The following is a 12,562-nucleotide window of genomic DNA, read 5'->3' as shown; positions in this document are numbered from 1 at the left end:
CATGTGGGAACTGGTTCTTTGAATCTACAGGGTCGTTTCCCAGTGACTAAACAGTGAAGAAACACTGGCACTGTCTGTTCATGCGTCGTGTTCAGGAGTGCACAGAATTTGCCAATCTGGACCACTAGTGTAATGCATGTGTGTCCAGTTCACTGAAAGGAAGTTGTTTAAATTGACATCCGTGAGCTGAGATTGGTGATTCAAGCTCACTGAAGCTCAGCTGCACATCATTTGGAGAGCAGAGTAGAAGGCTGGTGCTTGTGGAGGGGCATTTCAGTGCAATCACCCTGTTTGTCATGTTCGGAAGGTGAGGGAAGAGCTGCTTATATCCTCCTGGGCTTCCCCTACTGCAGCTGAAGCCTACAGAATACTTGCCTCCAAGTTCTGTTGTTGTACCAACAACAGCGCATACATCAATAAAGGTGTCTTAAATTCATGTCTTGCAGCAGGAGCAGCATCAGACGACTAGCCTAAGGTTAGTCTACCAATCTGCACATCAGCCAGCACTGCCATGGATCCTGCTAGAAATAGGCTCAGGCAGAGCTAATGCCACAATTTGCTTGAAGTAAATTGCAATTGAGGCAAGGGATCAAACTTGTAAAGGCAAAAACTGGGTGTCATGAAGACCGCACCTGCTGAATGAGGCATATTAATTTCAAATGAGCATTAATTTTAAAACTTGCTGGAATGAAGAAATGACTTGTTTAAAGAGATCAGCAGTGGTTGGAAAATATTTGCATACTAAGAGACAGTGCCTGGAGACAATAGGATGGCTCCCTGATCCAGTTAACCCAAATGGATTTTGATCACCAGATATCGTGTAAGAAAGCCAGCATTCCAGGGTGTCTGCTGAGATGGAGAATCCACAAACACAGGAGTTTGTTAAAACAGCTAGTCACATGACTAACCTCGCCTAGGTTTTGTTTGAACTGCTCACAGCACAATTTGGTTCAGATTGCAACTGAACTTGGAAGAAGAGAGCCTCTCTCCTGGCTAGCGCGTGCTCTCTCATGAATCTCCGGATCTGCTGAAGTCACTTCAACCTCAAGAGAGAAAAGACTGCTACATCAAAACAAGTTTTAAAGTGTGCACTGGGCCCCAACGAAACAAGAAGACTTACCAGCAATCAAAGACTCTACATTGAACTCAAAAGACCGTAAATAAATCCCAGCTATTGCTTCAAACTTTTCCCCTTTATTCTTTCTACTTTTCTGTCTCTATCTGCGCGTGTGTTTATTGCATATGCCTGCTAGTGTGGTCGTGTCGCGTTAACCGAATTCAAGTTTAAGATTAATAAACATCCACCTTTCTTGTTTAAATCTAAGAAAACCTGTCTGGTTGATTTCTTTGCCTTACAATTGGAAAACAGTGAACAAGGATTCACTGAGGGGGATCTAAAGACAGTGCTTAAAAATTAAACCCTACTACGGTTAAACCACGCAGAGGCTGAGAGGGAACCCCGAGACCCCTTTCTCACCTGGTCGTAACACTGGTTTAATATCAGGAAGTCCTTCATCACGCAAAGAATGATCAACACTTTGAATAGAGCCTCACATACAGTAGTGGTGGCAAAACCCTACAGACATTTCACAACCAGTTGAAACTTTTGGATCAGTCTGGATGGATGAACTGAGGTGACTGAATAGCTTTTCACATCCTTAATTATCTTGAGCACTCTACGCAGTTAGTCACCTCCTCCAGCATCAGTTGTTATCAACGCTGTTCCTATAAGCAAGGCAAGTGAGATCTCAATTGGCCTCCTCCATCATGAGCTTTGATCTCGAATGTGCCTGTACTTCATTTGGCAGCACTCGCAGTGTTCCTGGTCATAGTGGCAGCAAATCATTGGGTTAACCTCATTTTCACCAAGTCCAGTCAATCAAAGATGGGAGATACAGCCTGATCAGATTTCTTCCATGGCCATGGAGCAGAATGGCAGGGGAGGAATTGTCTGTCGATCCTTGTATTTTAGCTATAAAACCCATATAATCTGTTGCATTGGATCTTTATGTATCTCTGAATTATGCATAGTCTGAGATCAGAACACATGAAAGCGAAGCAAGAGGAAGGTATTTGCCTCGTCCAGTGAGTTTCCTCTAAAGACAGCATCAAATCTACTTGTTGGAGATTTAATCCAAGAGAATCTCCTAAGAATGCTGTTCGGAAGGCCTGACCCAGAAGGGATTGCGTGAAACTACAGAACCCTGAGTACCTACCAGTCTGGCAAATTCAGTCCCGGCTGCTGCATTCTATGGATGGTGGGAGGCATGTCCAGATTAAATCCATGGATGGAGACCATTGCAGGAGGATGCATCAACATGTGAGGAGGGAATTAAACCAATCAGCTGTGTCCTGATAGTATTCACAGCACTTGTGTTGTCATGACTTCAGCAGCTTTATAATCGGCACCTCAAAGATTGGATCTCTCCAACTGCAGTCCAAATGGGCAGTGCCGGGCATTCTCGGACACTGCTCCTCGGATTGAACCTGGCGGTCTCAGACAGTGCCCAGCAGAACCCAGCACAATCTGACAACAACTGACAGGCTCAGACCGCTCCCGAATGTCTTGGACAGTGCCCCTTGGACAGATTCCCATGGTCTCGGACAGAACCCAGTACTCATGCAGCTCCTGACTGTCTCCAACCTCACCTCCCGGACCGCTCCTGGTGGTCTCAGGAAGTGCCTGCAGTGCCAGGTTGCCTTCTAGAATCCTAGATTGGACCTTTTTCCATTCACATCTTGCATTGTTCATAAGATTCAGGCAAAGAAAGCATTTCTGTAGCACCTTGTAATGTCGGGAAATGCAATAATCTACACAAAGCAGTTTGCACTACAATGACCAGATGGTCAGTTTTAGCGATGTTGGTTGAAGGATAAACATTAGCTTGGGCACTGAGGAGAACTCTTCCTGTTTTTCAAAGTAGTGCCATGGGATCTCTTATGTCTACTTGAGAGGACAGGATCTTGGTTTAACGTCTCATCCGAAAGATGGCACCTCTGACACAGCAGCACTCCCTCAGTACTGACCCTAGAGTGTCATGTCTAGATTTTATGCTCAAGTCTTTGGTGTGGGATTCGAACCGAAACGAGATTGCTTCCACTGAGCTGTGGCTGACGGCTGCAAAGTAACTGTATTGGAAAACTTGGCAAACTAAGAATTGTTTTTGGAGCTGCTAGAATTCAGCATTGATGAAGGCATTTGGGTGAGGGACCAGATGTAGCATAGTGTGCCTCTGATGTCCATTTGATGGTGTGGCAAACTTAAACACACTGAGCTTATGTTCTCTGCAGATACTTCATTCAACTCTTCAAACTGAGAAAAATAAAGGCTTGCCTTTATATAGCACCTTTCACAGCCTCAGGACATCCCAAAGCTCTTTACAGTCAATGAAGAACTTCTGAAGTGTTGATTCTGTTGTAAAGTAGAAGACTGAGGGGGAATTAATAGAGCTATTCAAAATGAGAAAAGCACCAGACAAAGTAAAGATTGATTTACCTATCAAGGGACCAGTTAAAGGCCACGCAAAGGGGAGATTAGAAGTGCAGTTTTAATGGAATGTTAATGTTTCAAGGGGTGATTGTAGAAGAATTGATAATAATTAAAACAGCACTGGATAATTACTGGAAGTCTATAAATGCTTCTGGGGTCTGGGAGAAGGCAGCACAATGGCACTGCATAAAACCAGCCCGTGAGTGGCCTATAGCGAACACCGACATGAAGGGTCAAACAGCTGCCTCCTGCGCTGAATATTTCTGCATGTCTGTCAGCTCAAGGACAAAACACTTGCCTGTTGGTACCAGGATATGACTTTGAGGTTGGGGCTTTTAACTTGTACCAGTGTGTACCACCTACAAGATGCACTGCAGTAATTCACCAAGGCTCCTTCAACAGCACCTTCCAAACCCGTGACCTCCACCATCTAGAAGGACGAGGGCAGCAGATGCATGGGAACACCACCACCTGCAAGTTCCCCTCCAAGCCACCCGCCATCCTGACTTGGAAATATATCGCCGTTTCTTCACTGTTGCTGAGTATTAATCCTGGAATTCTCTCCCTAACAGCACTGTGGGTGACTTCGTCCGTGTCGCATCTCATCTGCTGAAACCCTCATTCATGCCTTTGTTTCCTCCAGACTTGACTATTCCAATACACTCCTGGCCAGCTTCCCACATTTTACACTCTATAAACTTGAATTGATCCAAACTCTGCTGCCCCGTCCTAACTCGCACCAAGTCCCATTCCCCTATTGCTTCTGTGCTCGCTGACCTACATTGGCTTCCAGTTGAGCAGTGCTTCGACTTTAAAATTCTCATCAGTGTTTTCAAATCCTCCAAGGCCTTTCTACTCCATATCTCTGTAATCTCCTACAGCCTTTGAGATATCTGCGCGCATCTAATTCTGACCTCTTGAACATCCCTGATTTTAATCGCTCCACCACTGGTGGCTGCCCCTTCAGTTGCCCAGGCTCCAAACTCTGGAATTCCATCCGTAAATCTCTGTCTCTCTACCTCCCTTTCCCCCTTTAAGACACTCCTTAAAACCTACCTCGGATTAAGCTTTGGTCACCTGACCTAATATCTCCTTATATGGCTTGGTCTCGTATTTTGTCTAATAATCCTCCTGTGAAGCGCGTGGGATGTTTTATACATTAAAGGTGCTGTAGAAATATAAGTTGTTGTTGTTGGAAATGTTACTGCTTTGCAGTTCCTGCAGCTCGTTGGTTGTGAATCAGTTCCTAACAGGAGGTGGTACTTTATTTACCAATCATTTGGAATTTTCATATACCTGGCACCATTCGATCCTCTGGTATGTTCCACAGTGCTTTACAGCCAGTGGATCCTCCTTGTGATTGCTGTTATATAGGAACAGGAGGAGGCCATTCAGCTCCTCAAGCCTGTTCTGCCAGTCAGTGAGATCATGGATGATCAGTGCCTCAACTGCACTTTGATTTCATATCCTTTGACACCCGTTACTCAACAAAAATCTATCAATTATTGAAAATTCAGTTGACCCCCTTTTTGGGGAGAGTGTTTCGGATTTCCAGTCCCTCTGTGTGAAGAAGTGCTTCCTGACATCACCCCTGAATGACCTCGTTCTAATTTTTAAGGTTATGCCCCCTTGTTCTGAAAACTCCCACCAGAGGAAATAGTTTCTCTCTATCTGCCCTATCAAATCCTTTAATCATAAACACCTTGGGAGAAACATAGAAAATAGGAGCAGGAGTAGGCCATTCAAAAAAGATCATGGCTGATCATCTAATTCAGTACCCCGTTCCTGCTTTTTCCCCATACATATCCGTTGATCCCTTTTGCATTAAGAAATATATCTGTCTCCTTCTTGAATATATTTCAATGACTTGGCCTCCACTACCTTCTGCGGTAGAGAATTCCACATGTTCCCCACCCTCAGTGAAGAAATTTCTCCTCATTTCGGTTCTAAATGGCATAGCCCATATCCTGACACTGTGACCCTTGGTTCTGGACTCCCCAGCCATCGGGAACATCCTCCCTGCTTCTAGCCTGTCTGGTCCTGTTAGAATTTTATAGGTTTCTATGAGATCCCCTCTCATTCTTCTAAACGCTAGTGAACATAGGCCTAGTCGACCCAATCTCTCATCATGCGTCGAGCCTGCCATCCTAGGAATCAGCCTAGTAAATCTTCTTTGCACCCCCTCCATGGCAAGGACATCCTTCCTTAGATAAGGAGACCAAACTGCACACAATATTCCTTCCAGATGTGGTCTCACCAAGGCCCTGTATAACTGCAGTAAGACATCCTTGCTCCTGTACTTAAATCCTCTTGCAATGATGGCCAACATACCATTCGCCTTCCTAATTGCTTGCTGCAACTGAATGCTTACTTTCAGCGACTGGTGTACATGGACACCCAGGTCTCGTTGCACCTCCTCCTGTCCCAATCTATCACCATTCAGATAATCTGCCTTTCTGTTTTTGCAACCAAAGTGGATAACCTCACATTTATCCACGTTATACTGCATCTACCTTGCATTTGCCCACTCACCCAACTTGTCCAAATCACATTGGAGCCTCTTTGCATCCACCTCACAGCTCACATTCCCACCAGCTTTGTGTTGTCAGCAAATTTGGAAATGTTACATTTAGTTCCCTCACTCAAGTTATTAATATATATTGTGAATAGCTGGGGCCCAAGCACTGATCCCTGTGGTACCCCACTAGTCACTGCCTGTCACCTGGAAAAAGACCCATTTATTCCTACTCTCTGTTTCCTGTCTGTCAACCAATTCTCAATCCATGCCGGTATATTACCCCCAATCCAACCTGCTTTAATTTTGCACACTAACCTCTTACACGGGACCTTATATCAAAAGCTTTCTGAAAATCTTCTATATTCAAACTTAGTCGATGCAATCTGTTCTCATAATTTAACCCTTTTAACCCTGGTATCATTCTGGTGAACTTCCACTGCATCCCCTCCAGGCCAGTACATCCTTCCTGAGCTGAGGTGCCCAGGACTGCACGCGGTTACTCCAGAGAGAGCCTAACCAAGTAAGGGTATAGTTTACTTTGTGTGCAGGTTCCGGGTTTTTCTCAGTGTGCTGCTAAATGAAATTGCTAATTGGTTTCTGCGAAGTTCTAATTCTCATTTTTTTGTTGGCAGTCTGATGCAGAGCTGGCCCTGGATGCGGAGTTCCTCGATGTCTACAAGAACTGTAATGGTGTTATAATGATGTTTGACATCACCAAACAGTGGTAAGTATATTTCAGCATTCACACCAGGTCTCCATTGTATGTGATTCTGTGGATCTCGAACTTGCTGCTCCAGATTTGACCCCCCCCACTGATGTTCCTCTGAGTTAAAGAATTTAAACTAAATTTGCAGTTTTAAACAGTGACTCCTGAAAATAGCACAGACCCTGCGGAGTGCCTTTCTGATGCTGTGGAGAATAGTGTCACGCTGGTCAGCCTGTAGGACGGCTTGCTACAGCTTTGACCAGGTCAGGAAACAGCATCGTGACTGTGGACCCGCCTGACTTTGCAGCATCACCTCCCCTCACCCCCTCACACCCCCATCCCTGATTGTGGAACCCTCAACCTCCCCCAACCCCCCCTCCCCCAAGTGTGCAGCCTTCGAGGTTGAAGGTAGCTGGAAACCCCAGGTCTGAACATTCCTGAAGTCGTGCTATGCTTTTCCAGTTCCACTTCTATCTCTGCCAGAGCCCTAGGCGACTGCTTGTGATCATTTTATATTTGCCAAGGTTGGTTCCTTATGGTGTTTTAATGTGGTATTTGGTCCAATGTCATATTGAATAGGATTAGTATTTAATACAGTCAATTTTAAATGTTTTCTCTAGTGTAGTGCAGTTTAGGGATGGTTTTCTAAGACCTTCCTCCCAGCGCAGAGCCTGCTTTAGGGGAGAGCAATCGGAGAATGTGACCTTTGGCCTCCTGCTTGTTGCTACATTGGGTGAACCAGTTGGGTTTTGACGATAATTCGCTAGCTTCACAGTCACTTTTACTGATGGCAGCTTTTTATTTAATTTCCGGATTTGAACTTGCATTCTCTGGATTACCAGTCCAGCAATGTAGTAACTACACTATTGTAATTTTTTATATATGTAGAAGGAATAGCTCAGTCAGGAGTGGAGAAGGTGTGTTGATTAATTCCCTCCTCTGTTTCTGCAGGACATTCAGTTATATCATGAAAGAGCTTCCAAAAGTGCCAGACCACATTCCAGTCTGTGTGCTTGGGAACCATCGTGACATGGGAGAGCACAGGGTCATTTTGCCCGATGACGTCAGGGAATTCATAAACAGCAGCAACAGGTACGGCAAATTCCTACACACGGCAACATTCTCACCTGAATTAGCTCAGTCAGTGGGATTAGTTTGGGATTGATACAGGGCTATGGGGAGAGAGTGAGGCAGTAGAATTAGTTTGGGATTGATACAGGACTGTGGGGAGGCAGTGGGATTAGTTTGGGATTGATACAGGGCTATGGGGAGAGAGTGAGGCAGTAGAATTAGTTTGGGATTGATACAGGGCTATGGGGAGAGAGTGGAGCAGTGGGATTAGTTTGGGATTGATACAGGGCTGTGGGGAGAGAGTGGGCAGTGGGATTAGAGTTGAATTGATACAGGGCTATGGGGAGAGAGTGAGGCAATAGAATTAGTTTGGGATTGATACAGGGCTGTGGGGAGAGAGTGGGCAGTGGGATTAGAGTTGAATTGATACAGGGCTATGGGGAGAGAGTGGAGCAGTGGGATTAGTTTAGGATTGATACAGGGCTGTGGGGAGGGAGTGGGGCAGTGGGATTAGTTTGGGATTGATACAGGGCTGTGGGGAGAGAGTGGGCAGTGGGATTAGAGTTGAATTGATACAGGGCTATGGGGAGAGAGTGGAGCAGTGGGATTAGTTTAGGATTGATACAGGGCTGTGGGGAGGGAGTGGGGCAGTGGGATTAGTTTGGGATTGATACAGGGCTGTGGGGAGAGAGTGGGCAGTGGGATTAGAGTTGAATTGATACAGGGCTATGGGGAGAGAGTGAGGCAATAGAATTAGTTTGGGATTGATACAGGGCTATGGGGAGAGAGTGGAGCAGTGGGATTAGTTTAGGATTGATACAGGGCTGTGGGGAGGGAGTGGGGCAGTGGGATTAGTTTAGGATTGATACAGGGCTGTGGGGAGGGAGTGGGGCAGTGGGATTAGTTTGGGATTGATACAGGGCTGTGGGGAGGGAGTGGGGCAGTGGGATTAGTTTGGGATTGATACAGGGCTGTGGGGAGGGAGTGGGGCAGTGGGATTAGTTTAGGATTGATACAGGGCTGTGGGGAGGGAGTGGGGCAGTGGGATTAGTTTGGGATTGATACAGGGCTGTGGGGAGGGAGTGGGGCAGTGGGATTAGTTTGGGATTGATACAGGGCTGTGGGGAGAGAGTGGGCAGTGGGATTAGAGTTGAATTGATACAGGGCTATGGGGAGAGAGTGGAGCAGTGGGATTAGTTTAGGATTGATACAGGGCTGTGGGGAGGGAGTGGGGCAGTGGGATTAGTTTGGGATTGATACAGGGCTGTGGGGAGAGAGTGGGCAGTGGGATTAGAGTTGAATTGATACAGGGCTATGGGGAGAGAGTGAGGCAATAGAATTAGTTTGGGATTGATACAGGGCTATGGGGAGAGAGTGGAGCAGTGGGATTAGTTTAGGATTGATACAGGGCTGTGGGGAGGGAGTGGGGCAGTGGGATTAGTTTAGGATTGATACAGGGCTGTGGGGAGGGAGTGGGGCAGTGGGATTAGTTTGGGATTGATACAGGGCTGTGGGGAGAGAGTGGGCAGTGGGATTAGAGTTGAATTGATACAGGGCTGTGGGGAGAGAGTGGAGCAGTGGGATTAGTTTAGGATTGATACAGGGCTATGGGGAGAGAGTGGAGCAGTGGGATTAGTTTAGGATTGATACAGGGCTGTGGGGAGGGAGTGGGGCAGTGGGATTAGTTTGGGATTGATACAGGGCTGTGGGGAGTTACAGTACAACCTGAACGCAATTAGTTACGGCATCTAAAATGAAGGCAGGCATAGATGTATGAACTGTTACTAATTCATTCACAATGTCCAGGTTTACACAGTTCCTATCATGAAGTTAAATGTTGAAGGTTACAGTGTGTAGATATTACTACAATCGGCACTTCAGAAATGGTGATTAATCAACAGGCTTTCCAGCATTAAAGCTGCTATGTATATGCAAGTTGTTGACAATGAGTAGTTGCAGGCACAGATGTAATTTATGTATGTTACACAATGTCAGCTGTAGCGATGTGCTCTTAATTGTCATAGCACAGATTTATAACCTTTGTGACATCCCAGGCTTATTACCCTCTTACATATTATCTGCATATGAAGCTTATACATCCACTTACTCATGGGATCTTGTTTCCTAGAATTCTGTATTGTGGTTTGGTAAACCTGTTGCCCACATGCCCCTCTGGTTGAGGATAAACAATGCAAAGGCAGGAACAACAACAACGTACATTTTTATAAAGTAAAGACTTGCATTTATATAGTTCCTTTCATGACCTCAGGGCGTCCCGAAGAGCGTTACAGCCAATGAAATACTTTTGAAGTGTAGTCACTGATGTAATGTAGGAAACAGCGGGTAATATGCAAGCTCCTTGAGGGATAAATATTGGCCAGGACACTGGGGAGAACTGCCCTGCTCTTCTTTTAAATAGTGTCCTGGGATCTTTGACGTCGACCTGAGAGAATTGGTGGGGCCTCGGTTTAACATCTCGTCCGAATGGCGGCACCAATGGTATTACTGCATTCCCTCAGACCTGCACTGGAGTGTCAGCCTAGATTTTTGTGCTCTGGTCCTTGAGTCCCAAGCTTCTGACTCAGCTGAGTGGGCCACCCACTGAGCTACAACTGGCACTTGTACTGTCTTGGATGCATTTAAGCAAAATCCCAAGGTGCTTCATGGCATGTCAAAGGTAGGTACGTAGGGTTAGGTTGCAGATCAGCCATGATCTCATTGAATTGCGCAACAGGCTCAGGGGCTGAATGGCCTATTCATCTTCCCATGTTGCTAAAGGAAATGTGGAGAGTGACCAAGAGCTTGGTCAAAGAGGTGGGTTTTAAGGAGGGAGAAGGTTAGAGAGGTTTTGGGAAGGAATTCCAGAGGATGGCAGTTAAAGGCATGGCTGCTAATGTTGTGATGAAAGTTGGGGGAGAGGGAGGTGTTTAAGAAGCCAGAGGAATGGAGAGTTTGAGGGAGTAGGGGTGGGATTATAGGACTGGAAGAGGTTGCAGAGACATGAAGGTGTGAGGCCATGAATAAATTTAAATACAAGCAAACTGATTTTAAATTTGAGCTGTTAGAAGACTGTGAGCCAGTGTAGGTCAGGGAGCACTGGGGTGATGGGTGAGTGGGTCTTGGGCACACAATAACACAAATAATAGGAGCAGGAGTAGAGCAAAAATCTGTGTATCCCAGCCTTAAATATATTCAACAATGGAGCATCCACAATCCTCTGGGGTAGAGAATTCCAAAGATTCAACCCTTTGAATGAAGAAATCTCTCTTCTTCTCAGTCCTATTGATCTCTTATCCTGAGACTGTGTCCCCGTGTTTTAGATTCCTTGACCAGTGAAAACAATCTGTGCTTACCCAATCCAGCCCCTTCAGAATCTTGTATGCTTCAATGAGATTGCCTCTCATTCTTCTAAACTCCAGACAGTATAGGCCCAGTTTACTCACCCTCTCATCCAAGGACACCAATTTAGTGAACCTTCGCTGCACTGCCACCAATGCAAGTGTATTCTTTCTCAAATGTGGAGACCAAGGGCGGTGCAGTGGTTAGCACCGCAGCCTCACAGCTCCAGGGACCTGGGTTCAGCTCTGGGTACTGCCTGTGCGGAGTTTGCAAGTTCTCCCTGTGACCGCGTGGGTTTTCGCCGGGTGCTCCGGTTTCCTCCCACAGCCAAAAACTTGCAGGTTGATAGGTAAATTGGCCATTGTAAATTGTCCCTAGTGTAGGTAGGTGGTAGGGATATGGGATTACTGCAGGATTAGTATAAATGGGCGGTTGTTGGTTGGCACAGACTCTGTGGGCCGAAGGGCCTGTTTCAGTGCTGTATCTCTAAATAAATAAAACTCTACACTGTACTGCAGATGTGATCTCACCAAAACCCCTGTACAATTATAGCAAGACTTCTTTATTCCTGTACTCCAATCCCCTTGCAGTAAAGGCCAACATGCCATTTGCCTTCCTAATTGCTTGCTGTACCTGCATGCTAACCTTTGGTCTTCCTTGTATGAGCACACCCAAGTCACTTTGAACAGTAACACTTACAAGTTTCACATCTTTTAAAAAATATTCTGCTTTTCTATTCTTACGACCAAAGTGAATAACTTCACACTTCCCTACATCATTTTCCATCTTAAAATAAAAGCAAAATACTGTGGATGCTGGAAATCTGAAATAAAAACAAGAAATGCTGAAAATACTCAGCAGGTCTGGCAGCATCTGTGGAGAGAGAAGCAGAGTTAATGTTTCAGGTCAGTGACCCTTCTTCAGAACTGGCAAATATTAGAAATGTGAAAGGTTACAAGCAAGTAAAGCGGGGGTGGGGCAAGAGATAACAAAGGAGAAGGTGTAGATAGGACAAGGTCACAGAATAGCTGACCAGAAGGTCATGAAGCAAAGGCAAACAATATGTTAATGGTGTGTTGAAAGACAAAGTATTAGTACAGAGAGGGTGTTAACGGACTGAAAATTGAACAGCCGCAAGTACGAACATGGAAAAAAAACAGTGGGTAAGCAAACTGAACAAACTTAAGATGAAATGAAATAAAAAAACACACAAAAAAAAATAAAGGAAAAGAAAAAAATAACTAAAAAATAAAAGTAAAATGGGGGGGCCCGTCATGCTCTGAAATTATTGAACTCAATGTTCAGTCCGGCAGGCTGCAGTGCGCCTAATCGGTAAATGAGATGCTGTTCCTCGAGCTTGCATCCTCTACATTGGGGAGACCAAACGCAGACTGGGTGACCGCTTTGCGGAACACCTCCGCTCAGTCCGCAAGCATGA

The 12,562-nt window shown here is 45.5% G+C and overlaps 1 protein-coding gene across 5 annotated transcripts in view; it reads left to right on the top strand.

The window, feature by feature from the left end:
- The window catches only part of LOC137347815 (rab-like protein 6), a 147,847-nt gene that overhangs the window by 45,441 nt on the left and 89,844 nt on the right, over positions 1-12,562 (top strand). For all 5 annotated transcript variants that reach the window (XM_068012832.1, XM_068012829.1, XM_068012831.1 and 2 more), the window contains exons 5-6: positions 6,641-6,732; positions 7,666-7,806. In XM_068012832.1, coding sequence (XP_067868933.1) covers positions 6,641-6,732; positions 7,666-7,806 — 233 coding nt within the window. The remainder of the gene's footprint in view (positions 1-6,640; positions 6,733-7,665; positions 7,807-12,562) is intronic.

The sequence above is a fragment of the Heterodontus francisci genome, chromosome 32 (assembly GCF_036365525.1).
Source record: "Heterodontus francisci isolate sHetFra1 chromosome 32, sHetFra1.hap1, whole genome shotgun sequence".
Lineage (NCBI taxonomy): Eukaryota > Metazoa > Chordata > Chondrichthyes > Heterodontiformes > Heterodontidae > Heterodontus > Heterodontus francisci.
This window is presented reverse-complemented; position numbering and strand designations above follow the sequence as displayed.